Here is a 21,845-nt window from a genome sequence, read left to right as displayed (position 1 = left end):
ATCTAAAAGAAATTCATTGTAGATCCCACATTATTAAGGGGATATAACGTTTAACACTCTTCAAGAAAACAACTTAGACAATATTATAAAGATGAAGCTTTTAAGCTTTAAAAAGACATCAAATGCAATATTGTCGGCAAAATTGTCATATGATTTATTTAAAATGTTTATTATGTTGCCTTGTGTGATATATTTCAAATTTGTAGTGTAATGCACCATTTTCAGTCATGTTTAGTGCAAATGTAATGTTTTGGTTAAAAGAAAAAATCGAGGAGTTGCAGCGAGCGTGCGCAGCTTTGAGTCCCCTGAACGCATCAGCCTGAATCGAGGACATGGGACCTTGAAAGTATGGCGGATGCCGAGGAGCCGTAAGTCTCAATGGGCGTTAAACATCATTTTACCCTGGTTTTGCTGTGGCCCTTTAACGTCAGATGGACAATAATAAACCCGTGTTTCACTGTCCTCTTCCAGGGAGAAGAAAAGAAGGCGAATAGAGGACCTGACTGAGAAGTTAGTGACGAATGCTAAATAAAGGTCTCTGACTGGCAGCAGGTTTGCGACTGCTGGGCCAGGAGACATACACATTTTAGCCTTGATAACCCTGTTAGCTGCTTGTGGTAATAAAGATCCGAGTCACACAACGTGAACATATACAGCAGGGACTGTAATGCAGGAAGAGGAACAGATTTAATTAGTCATTTGGAATAGAATACAACCATCACTTATACTAGCTATACAAATAACATTTTCTGCATCACACAGACCTGGAAAGCACACACTACTTTTATAATATTAAGCAGATTTTGTGAGTGTAGTGTGTTCAAGTAAAGACATATACTTTAGGTCAAAACATCAGTCACAACTCTCCTAAAATCCACCCAAAAAGGCTGATGTCACTTGATAAGAGTAGTAGTACACAGCAGTTATCTTAAAAAATATATTTTATGCACAATGCAAACATCATACACGGTGCCAGAAATAGAGCATAAAAAAACCATTCAGTTGAAAAAGTTTGTGTTTATGAAGCTCGTTGTCTCAAAGTGTGCTGCATCTTGGTGTAAATCCAACAGTATTCATCTCTGATTTTTGAGACGTCGTAAGTCACATTTTCATTTCAAAAATTGCTTTAAAGACGTCAGAATTAACACTGTGGCATCAGAAAGCGAACGGGCCCAGAGCCGGGTACGGTTCTGCTCACAGATAGAGCAAACAAAACAAAAAAAAATCAGTAAATAAAAGTGGTGGGACCGTAAAACCGAACCGGAGTTATGCTGTCAGAGGTTTCCTGTTTCAAAGCTCGACAGTATAATCAGATTTGCCGTTTTATTGGTCCGACTGAAAACTGTTCTCACCTTTAAAAGCATCTGGCTCAGTTTGATTTCTGTCACAAGCATTAAGAATCCGCGCCCTAAGCTGCGTTCTGGTTCGCGCTCAGAGGTGTCGGGTGTCTCGTCCTTCCAGAATGGCTGTTGAAAGTGGACACAGGGACGGAGGGTGGGATGGCCGCTGGAATCACGTGAGGAAGTTTCTGGAGAGGCCGGGCCCATTCACCCATCCTGACTTCGAGCCGAGCACGGAGGTGACTCTTAAACATGCCTTTTTTCTGTACATGACCTCATTGTCTCATATGCTTTCCTTTAAGTGTCTCAACGTTTCTGTCACGGCAGTCTTTGCAGTTCTTGTTGGAGACGTGCAAGATTTTGGTCATTGGCGCGGGAGGACTTGGATGTGAACTCCTTAAGAATCTGGTAGGCGGAGAAGCTTTAAACCAATCTGTTTTGACTGGTTTAGAAGAGGTTATTCGGTAATGATGTGTCGTTTCAGGCTCTGTCTGGGTTTCGCCTCATTCACGTGGTCGACATGGACACCATTGATGTCTCGAACCTCAACAGGCAGTTTCTGTTCAGGTCGGTGTGACTTTTCTGCTTGATCTCCTGTGGCGTTTTATTCATTGTGATGAATATTTGGGTTTGTATCTCTGGGATCGTATTTAGAAAAGGTCTTTAAATAGAATACAGTTTTCTGCCCACCTTTGCTGGAGTAATTCCACCTGCAGATGATGAGAACCGCAGATTTTGTTCAGTCCGCCGTGTGCTGTATTTTGAACTTCTTCGTGCGCCATACAGGCCCAAAGATGTCGGAAGACCAAAGGCTGAAGTAGCGGCGGACTTCATCAACAATCGTATCCCAGGATGCAAAGTAGTCCCGTATCCTTCGCAGCTCTCCTTCAATGTTCACCCTGCCCAGCTTCAGTTAATATTGTGCAGTATATTTTTTAACGACAACTTCCTTAATAATAACATGAAGTCATTTTAAAAAGATCCAGGACTTTGATGAGTCTTTCTACAGGCGTAAGTGTGTTTCCTGGTCTCTGAGCCTCAGCAGTGACGACAAAGCAAACGTCTAAAGGAGGCGGCGCTCATTTATTGTTTCCGTTTCAGAGTTTCACATCATCGTCTGCGGACTCGACTCCATCATTGCCAGACGCTGGATAAACGGAATGCTGGTAAGTCCAAAGTGTTGCCATTTAGAGACCCACCTTTCATTGCTTTCAACACATTCTGAGGCAAATTTACGAACGACCTTCTAGATATCCGTCCTGAGCTATGAGGACGGCGTCCTGGATCCCAGCTCCATCATCCCCCTCATCGACGGAGGAACGGAGGGCTTTAAAGGGAACGCTCGTGTCATTCTGCCGGGCATGACCGCATGTATCGACTGCACACTGGAGCTGTACCCACCACAGGTACCACACACCGTTCAGCAGATATTTATCTTTGAGGTTCTCTTTAAACATTAATAGGCCTAAATAACTGTTGATCTTTCCAAACAGGAAGAAACATGACAGAAAAAGTCAATCTATTAACTTTGCACAGAATGCGCCTGCTGCTTAGCTGTCTTTGGTGCAGAAATGGGTATTTTCACTCTTTCATCTGTACCAAAGGCTGTTTGTGAAGTAGGACACATAATGAATAAATTTACAGATGGAGCTACGAGACTGAACAATAAAAGCGAAAAAACCAGCACAGTAAGACTTTTTGCCAAAACACAGAAAAAAAAATTGATTTTGATTCTTGTTTTGGTGGTTGAAAGACACAAAACAAAATCAGAAAATTGAAGTTTCTGATTTTGAAGAAATTGAAGAAAACAAGAAAAAGAACAAAAGCATGAACAAGAATCTGGGGACCTTTTCAAGAAGACGGCATCGATATAGAAAACAGAATATTTCTTAAAACGTTACCTTCTCTGAAATGTTTCTTTTTGTTTGTTTGTGTGCAATAAATCTGTTTTTGTTTTCCAACCCACAGATAAATTTCCCAATGTGCACCATTGCGTCGATGCCAAGGCTGCCAGAACATTGCATTGAATACGCCCGAATTTTACAGTGGCCCAAAGAACAGCCTTTTGGAGGTATTTAAAAAATATTTCGATTCCCCAGTAAAACCTAAGTGCATCTGATTATGTTGTCTTACTGGACTGAATAAGAAAATAACACCCTGGTTTTTTTTTTTTCTTCTTTCATTTTCTTTTGAACCAGAGACGAGTTTAGATGGCGACAATCCAGAGCACATCCAGTGGGTGTTCGAAAGATCCAAAGACAGAGCGTCGCAGTTTAACATCCCAGGAGTGACATACAGGCTCACGCAGGGTGAGGCCGGGGATGGAAACACGCTCAGTTATTCGGCGCTAACGCGTCGCGTCGCTTGCTCTTCTTTTTTTGGCAGAACTGACGAAGACTAGACTTATGAGTGTTTCTCGTGTTGCAGGAGTTGTGAAGAGGATCATTCCGGCCGTGGCGTCGACGAATGCTGTTATTGCTGGTATGAAACTGCTGTTCCTGAGGTGAAATATGAGCCGTTTTTTTTAATGAACGCTGTGGTGGAACGGCCCACAAAACCGTTACTTAAATTCCCAATGCAGATTTAGTGCAGATTTTCGTCACCAGCCTTGAATTCTGTTGGACAAAGTACCTGTTAAATTACATAAACTCTTTATTGACATTTGAGTTGGAACTATTTGAAAAGAAACAATAAACCACGGGCAAACAGAGTTTTCAGTCTCTGAAATCGGACCTTTGTTTGGCACAGACAAGGAGAATTACATTGTTGAAGTTCTTCTTATTCAAGCTGCAGTCTTGGTTTTTGAACACAATTTTAAGGGGGGAAAAGGGTCATTAAAAAAAATTTCGACAGCGTGATCACTGTGCTTGTGAAACAAATGCATAATTCACTCAATAATTAGACTTTTGATCTTCACAGCTGCTTGTGCAACCGAGGTTTTTAAAATCGCTACGAGGTCAGCAGCACCAACACTCTTTCAGTATTCAGTTCCATTGTTTTAAAAATTTGTCAGCTGAGCATCATTTCAGAATATTTTTTGTTTCAGCGCATATATCCCCTTAAATAACTACCTCGTCTTCAACGACGTGGACGGACTGTACACCTACACGTTCGAAGCTGAGCGAAAGGTCGGTTCTGTGTTGGGTTTTTTTTGTTTGTTTTTTTTTGTCGACATGTCACCGTTCAAGTCTCCCCGCAGAGAATGTTTAAAGTGATCGGAATCGTCTTTGATTGGCAGGAAAATTGTACCGCGTGCAGCCAAGTACCTCAGGATCTCCAGTTTCCTCCTTCTGCCAAATTACAGGAGGTTTTAGAGTACCTGACAGAGAACGCCTCGCTGTGAGTTCCCAGAACAAAACCTTTTTTTTCGCCGCGGCACGGCAGAAAAGAAAAAAAAAAATCTGCTCACTTTAAGATTGTGTATTATTCCCCCGCAGACAGATGAAATCACCTGCTATCACCACAACTCTAGAAGGAAAGAATAAAACGCTGTATCTGCAGGTAATTATTTAACTTCGGAGTCGCTGCAGAGTGCTTTTGTCACAAAGTAAAATTAAACCTTTTGTTACCGTTTTGTTCCAGTCTGTAAAATCCATAGAAGAACGCACAAGGCCAAACCTCTGCAAAACTTTAAAAGGTAATAAGTATCCAGCACTCAAATGTTCTGTTTAATGTGACTCATGTTCACATTTTAATAGCAATTTATGCTAACCCCCCCTCTGTCTCTCTCTGATGCAGAGCTGGGCTTGTCGGATGGCCAGGAAATAGCCGTAGCAGATGTCACCACCCCCCAGACTGTTCTCTTTAAAATCAATTTCACCGCTTGAACACAGAGTGAGGCAGCAGCACTGACCCATCCCAACGCAAACTGCGTGTTTCAGTAGCACATTTATTATTCTAATGTAAATAAGGTCTGACTTGTGAGTTACAATGTTGTGTTAACATTGAGTCATTAAATAACACATTTGCTTTGTAACTTTATTTACATGATTGTGTATTTGTTCAGTGCTGATATATATTGCATCCGTTTTCCTATCAGTTGAGAATAATGTGAACTCTGATATAATAAAGTTTTACTACGAGGACGTGTTTTGATGTCGCCTTACTTTATTTAAAAAAGAGGAGCTTTATACAGTTGGCACCAGATGTTTACATACACTGTATAAAAAGGTGAATATTGTTTTTTTTCTTAATGTCTGTTAAAAAATCAGACTAAACTCTTCCTGTTTTAGGTCAGTTAGAATTTCCAAAATTATTTCTGTTTGCTAAATTCCCAAATAATGAAAAGGATGTTTTGTTTTTTTTCTTTCTTTATTCAGAATCACAGGTTTACATACGCTGTGTCTTTAAACACTTTGGGAAAGCCCAGGTTGTGATGTCACGGCTTTGGAAGCTTTTCATTAGTTAGCTGACAATGTCTGAGTTAATTAGAGGCGCACCTGTGGATGTGTTTTAAGGCCCACCTCAAACACACTGCTTCTTTCTATGACATCACGGGGAAAGGAAATCAAGAGAAACCAGCCAAGATATCAGGAAGAGGATTGTCGACCTCCACAACTCTGGTTCGTCCTTGCGTGCAGTTTCCAGATGTTCATCTGTTCAAGCAATTATGCACTCAAGTTTAAACATCCTACCATGAAACTGTTCAGGAAGGAGATGGGTTTTGGGGTGTTTTGGTGCAAACTGTGTATCATCCCCAAAGGTTAAGATCAGGGGTCTCCAATCCTGGTCCTCCAGGGCCACCATCCTGCTTGCTTTCCTTGTTTCCCTGCTCCAACACACCTGATTCAGTGGTTAAATCACCTCTTCATGTTCTGCAGAAGCCTGGTAATCAGCCATTGATTCAAATCAGGTGTGTTGGAGCAGAGAAACAAGGAAAACATGCAGGATGGTGGCCCTCAAGGACCAAGGTTGGAGACCACTGGTTAAGACCTTATGAAGATGCTGCTGTCACTGGTCGGAGTGTGTCATTATCCACAGTGACGTAAGGCCTGTACTGGCATTGGACTTAAAGGCCACTCAGCAAGGAAGAAGCCATTACTCCCAAAGAAACATAAAAAAAGACAGGCGACAGTTTGCAAATGCACCCTGAAAAAAAAAAGACATTAATTTTCGGAGGCGTGTCCTGTGGTCTGAGAAAGCTAAAACTGAACCGTTTGGTTACAGTGACAATTTTTACATTTGGAGCAAAAAGAGGAAAGCTTACAGGCCTGAGAACACCATCCCAACTGTGAAGTACAAGGGTGGCAGCATCATGGTGTGGGGGTGTTTTGCTGCAGGAGGGGCTGGTTGTCTTCACAAAACAGACGGCATCATGACGGAAAAACGTGGAAGCATTGACTCATCATCTGAAGACATCAGCTAGGAAGTTAAAGCTTGGGCACAAATGGGTCTTTAACGACTCTAAGCATACCTAAGTATCATCAAATTAGTTACAAATGGCTTAAAGAAAACAGAGTCAGTGTTTTAGAGTGGCCATCACAAAGCACTGATCTCAATCCAACAAAACCTGGAGTGCTGAGGTGAAAAGGTGTGTGAGCGAGGCGGCCTACAGACCTGACTCAGTTCCACCAGTTCTGTCGCTATTGTGAGACGTGTCAAAATATTTGACCCAAGACATATAACTCGAAGGCAATGCTAATAAATACTAAAAAAAATGTATGTGCACTTGTGACTTTGAAGGAAATAACCAAGAATTCTTTGATTATTTGGACATTTACCAATTAGAAATAATTTTTGGGGGTCTAACTGACCTAAATAAGGAAAGGTTTAATCTGATTTAATATCAGACAGTAAGGAAAAAATGATTATGTGCCTTCTTATACAGTGTATGTAAACATCTGGTTTAAACTGTAAATGACTAGAAGCTAATGGGCTCTACCCAATGTAACCTAAATGTTTTAATGTCATCTTGCCACAAACTGTCAAATGAAAGAAAAGCTTGCCGAGTTTCAGAAAAAGTGTTTTTTAATGTACAGATCCTAACTAATTTGGATGTAGTTCTTCTTCATTATTCCATCCACTTTGTGCAATGCACCAGTACCACAGCATGTTGCTACCACCCCCATGCTCAACTGTTGGTACAGTGTTCTGAGGTCTGAAAGTCGCACCTTGACTGCTCCAAACATATTCTGTCACTGTGGCCAGGTAGGTCAGTCTTCGTCTCATCTGACCATCAAATGTTTATTTATTTTTTTTTTTTTGGGGGGGGGGGGGGCTTAAGTGGTTCCTGTGTTATTCCTGAACATCCAAACCAATTTCCTTTAAACTCAGGGTAACAGATAATTATTGGTCAGTCCAAAAGGTGTCAAACAAAACCTTTTTATGTTGATGAAGAGAAACTGTAAGCTACAGCTACAGTCAATCATGATCACTAAAAAGAGGTAAACAGGCCTTGGCTTTGTGTTAAAAGATACTTTCAGCACTACTTATTAAAAACATTTGGTGAATGTGTGTGATGTTTTAATTTCAGCATGTACTGTATGTATAATTCTGACCCAGTGTGGATTAGAAAAAATCCACAATAAATTGAAACCAATTAATAATTAAAGACCCCAAATTAATATGGCATTTTTAATTTATTTGGACAGTCTTTAAAGATATAGACTCTAGTTTCTTGCAAGCCTTTTTAATGCTTGTTTCAATTTTACTCAAAAAAAAAACTTTATAGAAAAAAATACTGAACTGTGAATATTTAGCAAAAGTAAAGAAAAATCAGGTCACTGGAAGCAGTTCATCCTCTCTGTCCAGCGTGCGTCCGGATGTCTGTGTTCACTTTAAGCTTCTTAAGGCGCTAATGAAAGTGGCCGCTTATTGTCCGCAGGGCAGATGGTTTCTGCTGTCATTAAGTTTTAATTTTCCTGTCGGGTAAAGCTGACAGGCTCGTCCTGTTGTTTTCACAAGGCAGCATCTCTCTCCTGCGTTGCAGCCAGCTCTGTAACTCCAGGGAGAGGAGCTGATGGGTGGAAGTGCAGCCGCTGGTTTGATTGTACCTGTATGCCTCAACAACAGGCTCTTTATCTTTCTTTTCTTTTCTTTTTTTTCCCCCCTCCATAGCTTGTGTTTGAATGAGGTAGGAAACTTTAAAAATGAGGAACAACATTTTCTGCAAACTTCTGTTTTCCTGCTTGAAACTGATGGAGACCCCCACAAAGGCTTACCGTGAGCATGAATGAGTCGACACAAGTAAGTGGAGAAAGGATGGCATTTTCAAGCTGAGGTCTGATAATACTGCTCAGCACAGTGTCTTTTTCAGTACGGTAAATGAGTGTGTTTATACTTGCAGTGTCAAGAAAAGTGAATGTGTTTAGTGTGGAGCATTTGTAAAATTCTATTAAAAGTGGAGAATGAATGACCTGTTTGCACGAATACAAAAACGATTAGTCCATGTGGGAATCACCTGACTCTACAGGTTTTGAAAACTTACAATGGGAACCTCTAAATGACTGAGCTTGAAAACCTAATAGGGTTTAAATCTGATAAATGTAGGTCATTTGGAGCCTTAAAAGCAATGTGTGATTAATGGAAGTGCCCCCGAGCAAACGAGCGGTTGCTTCTTGTCATCGTTGCAACGACTTGTTTATTGATGTGATTTAGCATAAAAATGCCCCAGTTTTTGTTCAGTGACTCATGTGAAATCCAACTTTAGGTTAAATTTTAGCTGTACACAGCTGAAAGGAAAATATGACTCAGGAGTGAGTGGAAATCTGAATCTTGCCCCCCCCCCACTGCCATTTCCCCAATTTGCCATAGGGTCGGCTGAACGGTACGTCAGTCAGGATTTAGCAAACAAACACAACCTCGTAATTATATCAGCGTCAAATTATTAAAGTTGTTTTCCTGAATTTTGTGTCAATCTGTGCCCTCCCGTGCAGGAAAGATGAACACGTTGACACACCCATTCCAGTGGCTCCTCTTGTTGCTCTGTGTAATAAACCTGAGCATCCAGTCAGTGTCCAGTGGCAACCAAAGCTCCCGAGGACAGACAGGTGAGTGTCAGATGGAGCCAGACCACTCATACACCCACAGGGGCTCATTATGACTCCTGGTCACCAGCCTGTTGGTCTGAAGAGGAGCTCCAATAAAAGCAACAAGACCATCACACTAAGCAGACGTCTTTTTATAACAATGAATATTTAAAAAAAAAAAATCCCATGTTGCATACTTGGTTTAAAAACTCTAATAATGTGAAATACCTTAAAGAATTAATAGCTCATATAAAAAAATATTTCTGATGAGTCTTTTTGGACACGTTTCTACACATTTTGTAAATACAGTATGCTTTATTTTGATAGAAACATTGAACTCATATGGCGACCATTTGAAAAAGGTTTCTGCTTTGAGGAAGAAGGGCTATCATGGGTTACTGCACTGTTTTCGTTCGATCGTTTTGGTGAAAATTTGCTGTGGTAGCAGCTGAGAATCATCCTCAACTCATACTCCGAGACAGCGTCAGACCGTTGATTACAACTTTGCCATTAACTATCGGAGTCAACTCTGTCTGTTATCTGTGTCTCCTGATCGCCTGGACTGATTTTAATGAAACTTTCAGAAAGTAATAATTGGATGTGCATCTACAGCTGATAACCTCCTGAAGTCAACCCATTTAAAATATATACCACAGCTAACTGGCTTTAGAAAACACAGAAATGACTATAACTCAGCCAGTTTTACAGATACTGAGCTAAGGTTTGGTGTGGTAGTAGTTCAGAGTCACTCCCAACACATACACTGAGTGCTAACAGATCAAACAACATCTAGTAATATTGCATGAGATCGAAAATATTTTAATTACAAAATTTGTCCAAAATGGCTTTATTTCCATAATTTCTCGACACAAGATGATATTAGTTTAAAATTCTGGCATGAAAAACAGCAGGGCAATATGTGATTTCTTCAAGGACTGCTAGGCATTCAGTCACAACAACAAAAGCAGAAGCAGAGTGTTAAACATCTAATACTTAATGTCTCACTGTTTCACATTGTTGTGCAGGACATTTAGCCCAGTCGTCTTTACAGCATTGCCTAAGTTCATTCAGGTTTGCAGGGATTGTTTTCTGTGCACGTTGACACATTTCATTCAGGTTGAACTCAGTATGTAACTTTAAAACTGCAAAACCTTGATTCTTTTTCTTTTTCGGACATCCTGTTGAAGATTTTTTAAGAAATGCTGTGAGTTTTTTAAAGAGGTTCATAGTTTCTTTTGACCAAAACCCTTTAATTAAAGCCATAGTTCTTCTTTTTTTTCTATTTGTGTTTCCATGACTTTTAAAATTTACACATTAACTAAAACGTGTAGATTCTGAGATGTAGCTGCGGTCTCAACTCTGAATAATTGTTATTGCTGAATAAAAGAATCTGTTTTGTTTAAAGGGTCATTTAGTCTTTCCCAGATTGATTGGTAGGGTCACAGCTTTGATTTAGATCCTTTAAAAAGGACCCAAAGTCATTTGTGTTAGACTGTTCTTCACATGAGCCTGTATTTAGGTAACTTTAAGACGTAGTGACTGCACGATGAGGCCTGTTTTCTGCCAGAAATGACAGTGGTTGTACAATTTTAAAAATTTAGGCGTTATGTCGTATTTTCGAGATGTAAGAAAGTTTTAGTCACGATCTGTCAGATATAACACTGGCAGTCCTAAGTCCTCTTTGAACCAAATAAAGAAAAAGCAAAACGTTAAAGGCCTAGCAGTCAAAGAATGCATATCGCCCGCCACAATTCATGCCAGAGTTTTAAACTAAGATCATCTGCTGAGAAACAGCTGTAGCTGTTCTGGTCCAACCTTGTAAAAGGCATCACGTGATGCTGTGAGATCTCGCAAGATGTGGTAGTAGTTGAGAGCCCTCCACAAAATATTCTGTAAGCGCTTGCTAAGTTCAGTTTGCTGTGGCGGCCATCTTGAATTGGGTTGACTCCAGAAACCAGTATTAGACATACATTCAGTGATTACGTTCTGAGAGTTTCATTAAAATCTGTCCACTGGTTCATGAGGTATTTTACTAACATGACAGACAGACAAACACAAACAAAAACATTCTCACCCTTTCTCCTTTGCTGGCAGGTGATAACTAGTCAAACCAGACAGTGTGGCAAACTATATTTTCTGTCAATCAGGGTGTGGAATTTTCTACAAGTCTTTGTTGTTTTTGTTTTTATCCTCTTATTTTCATTTATACTTGGACATAAGTAGAAGCACATGGACATAATCTGAGGTGAGCATAAGTTATATATATGAGGATACCAAAACGTAATGTTAGCACCCCAGTAAATTAAATGTGACAGATCTTTAAAAGTTAACAGGAACAGGCTCTCGAGTCATCGGTTTCTGTCTGAGGCTCGTAGGTTTTTGTCCCTGCTGCAGACAGAGCTCACACGTGTGAAAGTCAAATGAAACTCCGAGAGCCACAAACTCTCACTATTTATGCATCAGTGTGTTTTTTAATTTGTGTTATTTTCCAAGAGAGCTGACTGTTTGAAGGCAGCGGGTTCAAATGTGTGGTTTCTCATCTGCAAACCAAACCTGCCTTGGAGCAGGTCAGGCTTTGCAGCGTGGGTTGCCATGGCGACGCAGGCCGTCATGTCATGGCCCTTGGGTTTTGTCGTGGCTGAGTGCGATGTGACTATCCTCATTTGTATTTCATAGCTTCATTGTTACATTTTTAATGTTTACCTAGCCTTTGTGGTTGTTTGCTCTGTATTTTTTTTTATATATTTTTAGTCCACCAGTGCCTTTGTTTTTTTTTCTCAGATGATTTTGCTTTTTGCTTCCTGTGCAACAAATTTCAGTGCACTAATTGCCTCTGTGTTTGTTCTGAATGCTCTTTTGGCTTCTGCTTTGAATGCAGTCATTTTATAAACACTCTTTCACTTTTTTTTCTTTCCTCCATCTCTCTGAGCTCACGTGGATGTTTGTGTTGGTCCTGTGATGAACTGGTGATACTTCATGTCCACTGGGGGGCGTTGTAGCTTTACAAAACAACAAGAAAAAGTGCTCACTAGACTGCGCTCCCACCAGAACAAAAGACATCTAATAAAGACCAAAAAAAAAAAAAAGAGAGAGAAAAGAACAGTTTCCAATAACCGAGACAGTCAAATTAAAATGGTCATTTAATGTCACCCATGTTGCCCCCTTTCGCATATAAAAATGTTGTCTTTCCCCACTAAATTCCTTTTACAGGATCGTCAAAGGAGAGGACAGGGACTTGTGAAGTAGTCGCTGCTCATCGTTGCTGCAATAAGAACAAGATTGAGGAGCGCTCTCAAACAGTCAAGTGTTCCTGCTTCCCAGGACAGGTGGCAGGGACAACAAGGGCGCTGCCCTCCTGTGTGGAAGGTAACATCCCTAAAATCCTCTTCCAGTGTGTTTCTGAAGAAATATTCTGATGCGACATAAAGGAGTTTTATGTCAAAGTTGAGTTCCTTTCACTGGAATTCACCAACACCGAGGCTTTTAGGGACCAGCGTGTGACATCTGATTGGGCTGTTTTTCTCCAAACAACTCGTTCTTCTTTATTTATTTATTTATTTTTTCCTTTTTGGAAGTCCTTCAATCGAAAAAGTGACCTTCTGCCATGACTTTTCTCTCTCTCTCTCTCTCTCTCTCTCTCTCTCTCCAGCATCTATTGTGCGCCTGAAATGGTGGTGTAAAATGGAGCCGTGTCTGGAAAGGGAGGAGTGCCGAGTTCTTCCTGACCTCACAGGTTGGTCATGCATCTCTGGGAACAAAGTGAAGACCACGAAGGTGAGGAGGGGGCCTGCATTAGTCTGAGTCGCACTTCAATTCAAACGTCCATCCAGCTATACCTGCTTTATTCTTCCGAGGGTTGTGGGGGCGTTGGGGCAGATCCCAGCTGACATCGGACAAGATGTGAGACAGTTCGGCGGTCCATCTCAAACGTTCAGTTCGGTTTTATTTATATAGCAGCAATAATAACCCAAATTGTCCCCGAGATGCCTTTCAGAAGCCAGTGCCTGAACCTACAGGAACAAGCACGACGGTGAAGACAAGAAAAAAAACAACAACTTCCCATTAACAGGAAGAAACACTGAACCATATCAAGCTCTTAAAGGTGGGGAGACGTGTTGTTTGGGGGGAGGTGTTGCTTGAAGCTAGCCAGGCATTTAGAAAAAAAAAGACAGAAGTTGGACGTGAGGCCCCCTTCACACTGAATGAAGTCCCTGCTTTGGTCTTTACAGCCTACACAATCGTGGCAGGATCACTGCAGATTTGGAAAACCTTTAAAGTGACAGCAGTCATGACACTGCTATGCTCACGGCACTCACTAAATAGGTTTCCCTCTGTTTTCCACATCCTCGCCTGTACTGGCATGGTTCTCTTGAGCCGGGTCAGAGTGAAGGTACGCACTAGGATGCTACTTCATGTGAGCTACGACCATCCTATGTATCACATCTGCACTAGGTTGTTTCTGTGACTTTGTCACAATAATGGTTGTAGCTTTAGTATGAGGCCAACATGGCTGGCTCTTCTTCAAATTCTCAACATCTAAGTGACGCCAATTCATCACATCATAGTTATGCTGCCACAGCTGCCGCCACACTCCACCCAGCAGTGTTCATTTTGACAGCAAATTTACTTTACTTTTAGTTTTTTGACCAAAAATGCACATATAGTGAAGTTTTAGACAAAATTTACTTATCAGCAGTCATCTTAGTTTTAGTCTAGTTTTAGTCGGCTAAATTTACTGTCGATATCAATAATACACAGTAAGGGTTATCTGTTCCTAAAAGCTTTTGAAATAAATATTTACACCTAGATTAAATATGTAACGTTTGAATGTGCATGAGGCAGAGTCGAATCTTAAGCAAAACACAGACATAGTATTATTGACCTTGTTTTTTCATAAAAGAAAATCACAACATAATACTGATGAACAGTAGATCTGCTGACACTGAACAAGATATGCATTGTTCATAGAAATGAACGTGTTTTTTTCTTTAATAAACACTAAAAAAGGAGTAATAACAAAAATGCAAATGCTGCTATTATTTTTGCTGCTTTTACTAAAGACAATAATAATAATAATTAGTTTAGCATTGACTGGTAATTATATCGAAAACTGAAATTCTCAAAAACATTTAATCAAAAGTGGTCATGCAATACCATCAGGAGTGCTCTTGTTAACTTTTGATATATCAGTGATTCTGGGCAGAGTCTGTTTTCTACAGCCTCCTTCTTTTTACCTCCTGTGTGATTTGGAGAAAGAGAAAATAAAAGCTTTCAGATCATTTGACACCTAGCATGCCCACTGCAGTCATTTCTTAAAACATTTGTCAAATGTCTGTTTAAATCACAACATTGGTAATTTATTCCTCTACTATGTTAACTTAGCTCAACAGGTGGAGGTTTCTCTCAGTTTTTAGCCTTGTTGTAAAATCACACCGGCAGCTCAGGATGTAACGTTAGCTCGGCTTCAGTGGCTTACTTGCGCGGTGATTTCAAGAAGTCCAAACGTCCACGTTGAACTGGTAAATATCGCATAAAATGGCTTTTACAGCAGCTCAGATTTGTCTTTTACCTTAAACGTAAAATGTGTCCACATGTGTCCACTTTTTTTCCTCCCTGTCAGGTTGTTTACATTTCTTGCATCAGTTTTAATTGGCGAGAACAACAAAAGCTGGTTGTACAGTCTTCCCAGGAGAGCATGTTGTGCTCACAGATGTTCTGATTTACTGTTTTCCCATCTCACCTTTTATGCACAATGTAATTAGATCAGATTGAAACCTAGAACTATCAGACCTTTTTGTCTCGTTTTTATTCATCAACAGAAATGTTTATAGCTTTGGTCATAGTTTTAGCTTTTGCATTAGTTGGTATTTTGTCATCTTGTCTTGATCTTGAAAGAAAAGCTGTTGACAAAAACTATGACAAATGTACTTTGTCAATGAACTTAACATTGCCACTTAGGACACTGATGTGCTGCCACCATGATGATAAACCACCACAAGCTGGCTACAGTTTCATGGACGCTTCGTCACATGAAATCGGGGAGCCCGCTGTGTTCTTAATACACAGCTGGAGACATAAACAAGACCCTGCAAAGACCATCTATATTGTGGCTGATTTATTACATCATAGTGAGATTTTCATCCATTGTGAAGGTGGCCTAAAAAAGCGTATTCCAAAGCAGAACAGATTAGCCCATCCAAACATCACATTAGACATATTAGCTTACCTGCAGCATGCATGCAGTATATGATCCATTCAGATGGTGCATCTCATCTACAAGACTGAAAATGGATGAAATGGAGAGAGCCAACATTCAAAGTAGTAATTATAAAACAGCTGAGTGGGCATACAGTGTGCTCCTAACGCTGCTGTTGTCAGGATAAACAGAGCAATGAGGCCGATAACTGTGTCAATGATGACGGTCATTTACATTACGCCTGCGTATGTGGGCACAGAATATAATTATAACATATATCATTAGCAGAGTGAAAAAACAGTAGCGTTAGCCCTGCAAAAGACAAAACAGGGTAGCGATTATTTATAGATGCCTAAATGTAGTCATACGGTATGTTGCATCTTTTTTAATGACTTCACTCCAGTTAAAGTTTTATTTACCAAAGCTCTCCTTTGATGCTATAAGATTTTAAAACCAAGCTTAATGGCTACTCCCATTGGCTGTCTCAACCTTTTTGCTCTCACCAGGCACAGTAGGCTCAGAAAACCTAATTCTATAATCTGGTGAATGACGGGGCCAAGAGGACAAACAGGAAATAAGCTGTGAACTCATTCTGAGCACTAAAACCCATGTAATTAAATCTGACGGCCAAAGGAAAGCCCATTGGTTTCAGAAATGCACTTCCTCTGAAGTTGCCTTTATGTCGAACTGTTTTCTATTCATAATTCATGGGAGGAAACATTTTACAGTGTATCTGGGGCAGGTGAGCACTGGGAGCACGCAGGAAGTGATCAATGGCTTCACTGTAGCACACAGACTGCAATCTCGAACAAAAGGATAAAACAGAACAGCATACAGTTGTCCTTTACAGTAACCTTTACTTGGTTACTGTTGCTATGCCTTGAAAGCCTTTTGTTCTTGTATGGTATGTAGGCAGTTTAAATTTCAAGAAATGTCTGAAGCTGTGGATCATTTTTCCATTCTTTTCATATACCTGCTTCAAACAAGCCCATTAACTGGCCATTACCTCTTGTAACTGCTCCAAATGATAAAGTCAGGAGTTGATTTTTCCACCTTCCAGCTGGCTCAAGGCCACTTTATGGTTTCCTGTTTGCATCTGAGCCCAAAATGAAACATTAAAGCTGCAGTTCAGATCTTTTGTAGTGGGTGTCTGTGGAAAGGTTACAAACAATTTACGTCTTACTTGCTGTAAACAACGTTTTGAACAGATTCTGTTGGGAGGAAGACAGTTTAATTCTGACTAGGCTGACAGGCTTACAGCTAATTCAAATGGCTACCTATTTTATCAACCTTTACATGGTCATCAACTTCACATTATACACATTATTATTTACACTGAATTCTGTTAGGTTAATTGGTAACTCTAAACTGTCCTTATATATAAGTGGGGGTGTGACTGGTTGTTTGTCTCGTTTGCTTCTATGTGTCCCTGTGATGGACTTGTGACCAGTCCAGGATGTCCCCTGCTTCTTGCACAGTGACTGCAGGAGATAGGCACCAGCTCCTCTGTGACCCAGAAAAGGAAAATGCATGTAAAGAAAATGGATGGATGGATGGATGGATGGATGGATGGATGGATGGATGGATGGATGGATGGATGGATGAAAGAAAGAAAGAATTTGGTGGTTATTTGCAAGCACAAATATTGACATCAGCAGCTAGCCGTAGCACTTTCAGTGCCTTGTGAGGCATTTCCTGCAGGAATAACATTATAATGCAAATCTATAGAGGTTTAAAGGTTTATATAAAAAAGTATTTGCATGATTCACTTTAACCATTTTGAGTCTAAAGTTGGTTTTAGGGTTGACAGTGATCCACTGTGATCTTGACAATGCTGGGAGTAGCTGTTAGCTTGTCAATTCAGTCAGAATTAAGCGCTATTTCTCCAAACTGAGATCTATCATAAAGCTATCCACAGGAGCTCAAAACCTTTCCACATAACCCCACATCACAAGATTTGAACTATCAGTAACTGACAAAGGCTGCAATATACATTTGTGTGCCTCCAACAAAACGCCTTATGAAAGGTTGGCTGAAACAGGAAAGAAACAACTCACACCAGAGCATGAATGTCATGAGCACTGACTCAGGCTGATGACATCACAGGGCCTAACAGTAAGATTGTTTTCTTGTCTCTGGCACTGTTTTGCTACAAAGAAGTTTATGGTCCACAGTGACACCTGCTTTGTAGCAAAGGGAACAAGTACAACCAAGAACACAAAAAGGAGAACTCGACATTTCAAGCCGTACCACATACACTACATGCCCCTGAGTGGCAGCCGACTGCTACAACAGACAGACATGCATCTGTAAAGCTTTGTGTAACACCAACAAGGCACTGTGCTGGGACCACCACCTCACTTAGCCCATTATCACCTTGAGGTACAGCAAAAAAGTTGCACTTAGCGGTGCATGAGCCAGAAGTGGCTTAGTCAGCCTCAAGGTTTTCTCTGGAGAGTCAGAATCAAGTTTTTTGTGGTGTATTTGATTTCAACTTTACACTGTTAGTTTTTAATCACTGTTTGGTTTGGTGACAAAACTATACGGAAGGAGTTAGAAATCCAAGCCCTCGTACAGTAACACCAGAAATGTTCCCATTGCAGACTTTCATGCAAAGGGAAGAGGTTGCGTGTGCAATCTAGGCTGTTTACTGTTTATCAGTGGTTTATCACTGATCAGAAGGGATGAAATCTGCCTACTGAGCCTACAGCGCGATGAAGTGGGGGAGGGCAGCGATCGCTCATATCTGTGAGAGTGATAACCACCTTTGAAATCCATTTAATGGGCTGATAACAATCCAAGCAAATGTTTCATCTCTAGCTGACAGCAGTAGATTCATTGGTCACAAGGAGATTTTACAAGCTGTAGCTGTAACTTGATGATAATGCCGAGCCTCTATATTGACTGGGCCAGAATAAAGATCCTCGTTCACTTCGTCACTTCACTGTACGTAATGGTTACTTCATACTACAAAGTTTATAGTTTACTCAAAATAAATTTAGTCATTTACTGCATATCAATGATGACTGAAGTCTGAAAACATCTGAACAGCGAAGCCATTGAGCAGATGGTACCTTCTGCTCTGGTTGTAAAAGGAAGATGATTTAAGTCGACTTTGGGCCCATCCATACTCCTCCGGTTATTTTTATAAACAGATACGTTCTGCTGCATTTCAACCTCCCGTTCTTGCACAAACAGATATTTGGGTGAAAAAAAACCCTAATATTTTAAACAACTTTCCAGTAAGAATGATGTAGCAGACCATTTTGCACATACATACCCACTGTCACTTTGTGCCCCAGACACTAAAACAAATATAGTTTTTTTTTTTTTTTTCTGCTGTCTTGCTTTATCCTGTATCAGTCACCATCAAACGTTGACTGTGTGCTGAATTGATAATAACTGAAAAGAAACACTAAATAGTAAAAACAAGTTTCGGCAGGATTTGTTTTGCCAAGCTAAGCATGCTGTTTCCTGCATTTTGATATGTAGTTACGGGTAATATCTAATATTTCACTGGGCTTTGACTGTTGGAGACTAGTTGCCAATTCAAAACTGCCAAAAGACCGCAGGAAAAAAGGGAAATTTTCCATTGCAGTTTCACTGAATTCTGCAATTTTGCGGTCAAGCGATCACTGAGCTGTGTAGCCACAATTTGAGCAGCCAATTTAAAAAAAAAACACAATTTATTTTGTGCGCACAGCTTGCAAAACTGTTCTCTTGGATGAAATTATATTCGCTGCCCACCCCCTCCTTTATTGTACCTGCATTGACCCACCTTGTAACCCCCCCCTCCTCACACACACACACACATATTGATGGTTTAATCTACAGGTTGAGGAGCCTCTGACCTTCCAAGTCAAAAATCCAACTTCAATCGTCATTCAGTTGATTAGAACCTGAAAATTCCGGCTACCAAATGTAAATGAAACGCACCATATGATGCAAACCAAAAAAATTCTTGGAGGGTTTCATTTGAGTGAATGGCACACTGGAAACAAAGCAGAATCAAGCAACTATTTTCAACACGTGCTTGTAATGTCTTCGCTACCCTTCCTGAAATCCCTCGTGAGAACAGAAAATTGGAAAAACATTTATCTTTTTTTTTTTTCATTTCTTTTCAGGTGGGACGATAACAAGACAGAAGCTGATGAGCCATGCCTGACCTGCTGTGGTCAACCTTAGTAACACTGGACCCCTGTCAGATAGAGCAAGAAATATAGAGATTTAATTAGATATCTCCTGGCTGAGCTTTAAACTGTAGGAACTCATTATTTATATTCCTTTGTCTTTGAACAGTTTTGTTTTGTGTTAATCCCACAGAGAGAGCAATCTATTAAGAACTGATGCCAGATAAAGTAATGTAGCACCTTTTTTCCCCTTCAATTCAAACAGTTGAGAGCTTCTGCAAAAGGAAAAAAAAAAAAAGCCTTTGTTTTCTGTGCTTGAAATGCTGGGCACATTGTGATGGGCTCAATCAAAGTTTGGATGGAGCTGCTGGCAGACACTTAAAAAGAGATTTTGTGGATTTTCGGGTGGCAGAAATGTGAACCCAGTCTGTGGCTCATGACTTTCCGCCGCTCAAAGCAGCAGACCACAAAATACTGAGAAATTTATGATTACAACGTGGAGCGGTTGTAGCCTGCGCCGTCCCTTAGTTTCAGCTTTCCACACGGCCGGATCCCTGCAGACTCGTGTCCTTACCGCAGTAAAGCACACTCGCCCTCTCCAGACACACATTTTAAGCACACACCGGCAGCTTTTTTTTACTCCGCGGGCTGGACAGGCCGCCACCTGCAAGGCTGCGATGGCATGCACGGAAGCATGAAGACCTGACGCAAAACAAGGAGGATGCTTTGAAATGCTAATCATGAGGAGAAGAGAAGAGGAGCTCCTTCACTGCTGAGAGTCTTTACATCAGTTTTTTGTTTGTCTCTCTAAACTGAGTGCTCCTGTGGAGAGGACTGTTCTTATAGTAATGAGAAACACTGGTGTTTTTCTGCCTTGGAGCAAAATAGAGCCACTACAAAAAAAAAAAAAAATCCTGTTTATTACCACTTAATCAGTTGTCCTCCTAATATGCATAATACGCACATTCATTTTAGACCCACCCGGAAAGCCTCTCTTTTATCCCCTAAGTTCAGTCAGATGCTTTGCATTTTTTTTTTTTACCTTTGTTACAAGAGGGAATTTTTAAAGTAACACAAATCTACCAGCTGCAAATCATTCCATTTTAGGCATCTGACTTGTATGAAGGCCACACGCTGTGCTCGCTGAAAGCAGCTGAATTCTAAGCAGCTTGCTCAACATCACACAATTATGAATTATGATTGTTTTGGCGAAGACAAGATTCTTCACTGAGCCCATCATGCGGTTCGGGTGTTTATACACGGGTTTGCTTTGTAAACAGCCAAGTTTTAATTGTCATATAATGTTTCGGAGGGCTGTGAATGTTGATAAGATAAAATTATGTCATTTTTTAAAAAAGATTCATGTGAAGATAAGGAGTTCATTACCCTCCTAAAACGGTGAGGTAATTGAGAGTAATTTGGCTCTGCCTCTTTGTAGATTCAGTGACAGCCTATCACACAACAATTACTGTCATTCTTTTCAAAAACTGTGTGGACAGCAGAGGTTTATTTTTTTATTTATTTATTCTTTTTTTTTTTTTCCTGTATGTGTCATTTGCAGCTAAACCCAGCCAAAGCTTGAAATTCTGATCATGCAGGACTGGTACAAAACAAATCCAACATCAGTGGGATAAAAAAGGATAATGGTTTGTTGACAAAATGTCTCTGTTTTTTAGGATTTGGACTCGCCTGTTTTAAAACATGTTTACATGTGTGGAAGCAATAAAAAAAAAAAAAGACTGTACAATATATTTCAATCAGTTCCAACAACAATTTTTCCAAATTATTATACAGGACTGCATTCTAATGATGTAAATAGTGACAGATTACACTGCAATGTGAAAATGTTTGTGGGATTTAATGCATTTGTTCTGGAAATACACGAAGAATATGGCTATCTGCACTGAATCTACTGTGAATTTACTATTATAACACATTTTAGATTCAGGCCATTGCTGGGATGCACAACTTAAGCACCTTAATTTGAAGAATTTGATGATGTTAAGCAGTAAGTCTTATCAGTCCAGTCAAGGTTTTGTTCGTTGCTTTTGAATTTTTTCAAATTTGATTTGGTCAATTAATTTTTGCAGGATGTAAAAACAGTGGTTTTACTTTTAGTGTAAACGATGGTCGTCATCCACGCTAATCTTCATATTGCCAAAACAGAAACTTTCTGCTGTGTTTACACTTCCTGTCTGGAGTTTTTTGGTGA

General features: G+C 40.2%; 2 protein-coding genes across 4 annotated transcripts; both read left to right on the top strand.

The window, feature by feature from the left end:
* Positions 1-275: 275 nt before the first annotated feature.
* LOC108231938 (NEDD8-activating enzyme E1 catalytic subunit) lies at positions 276-5,425 on the top strand. Its single transcript, XM_017409378.3, has 18 exons — positions 276-368; positions 472-510; positions 1,462-1,579; positions 1,668-1,748; positions 1,825-1,907; positions 2,127-2,207; positions 2,308-2,351; positions 2,442-2,506; positions 2,591-2,746; positions 3,309-3,411; positions 3,539-3,649; positions 3,768-3,821; positions 4,260-4,296; positions 4,387-4,468; positions 4,579-4,679; positions 4,778-4,841; positions 4,923-4,977; positions 5,079-5,425. Exons 1-18 carry the CDS (start codon positions 349-351, stop codon positions 5,165-5,167), a joined length of 1,383 nt encoding a protein of 460 aa, XP_017264867.1. The 5' UTR covers positions 276-348; the 3' UTR covers positions 5,168-5,425.
* Positions 5,426-5,653: 228 nt separating this feature from the next.
* Positions 5,654-21,385, top strand: LOC108231978 (chemokine-like protein TAFA-4). Of its 3 annotated transcripts, none has more exons than XM_025004440.2 (6): positions 5,654-5,902; positions 8,397-8,525; positions 9,215-9,328; positions 12,518-12,673; positions 12,957-13,040; positions 19,628-21,385. In XM_025004440.2, the coding sequence occupies exons 3-6, from the start codon at positions 9,220-9,222 to the stop codon at positions 19,666-19,668; spliced, it is 390 nt and encodes a 129-aa protein (XP_024860208.1). In that variant the 5' UTR covers positions 5,654-5,902; positions 8,397-8,525; positions 9,215-9,219; the 3' UTR covers positions 19,669-21,385. The 3 variants fall into 3 exon arrangements, with proteins under 3 accessions (XP_024860208.1, XP_017264917.1, XP_024860207.1); XM_017409428.3 differs by having other exon boundaries at positions 12,957-13,081; XM_025004439.2 differs by lacking the exon at positions 19,628-21,385 and having other exon boundaries at positions 12,957-13,108.
* Positions 21,386-21,845: the final 460 nt, after the last annotated feature.

This window comes from Kryptolebias marmoratus, linkage group LG8 (assembly GCF_001649575.2).
Source record: "Kryptolebias marmoratus isolate JLee-2015 linkage group LG8, ASM164957v2, whole genome shotgun sequence".
Taxonomy (NCBI): Eukaryota; Metazoa; Chordata; class Actinopteri; order Cyprinodontiformes; family Rivulidae; genus Kryptolebias; species Kryptolebias marmoratus.
This window is presented reverse-complemented; position numbering and strand designations above follow the sequence as displayed.

Excerpts from the sequence above, each read along its gene's own strand:
- LOC108231938 (XM_017409378.3), top strand. The coding sequence starts at position 349 with ATGGCGGATGCCGAGGAGCC. Across the intron at positions 1,908-2,126 it reads AACAGGCAGTTTCTGTTCAG|GCCCAAAGATGTCGGAAGAC; the intron begins GTCGGTGTGACT and ends TGCGCCATACAG. Across the intron at positions 3,412-3,538 it reads CAAAGAACAGCCTTTTGGAG|AGACGAGTTTAGATGGCGAC; the intron begins GTATTTAAAAAA and ends CTTTTGAACCAG.
- LOC108231978 (XM_025004439.2), top strand. The coding sequence starts at position 9,220 with ATGAACACGTTGACACACCCATTCCAGTGGCTCCTCTTGTTGCTCTGT. Across the intron at positions 9,329-12,517 it reads AAGCTCCCGAGGACAGACAG|GATCGTCAAAGGAGAGGACA; the intron begins GTGAGTGTCAGA and ends TTCCTTTTACAG. Across the intron at positions 12,674-12,956 it reads GCTGCCCTCCTGTGTGGAAG|CATCTATTGTGCGCCTGAAA; the intron begins GTAACATCCCTA and ends CTCTCTCTCCAG.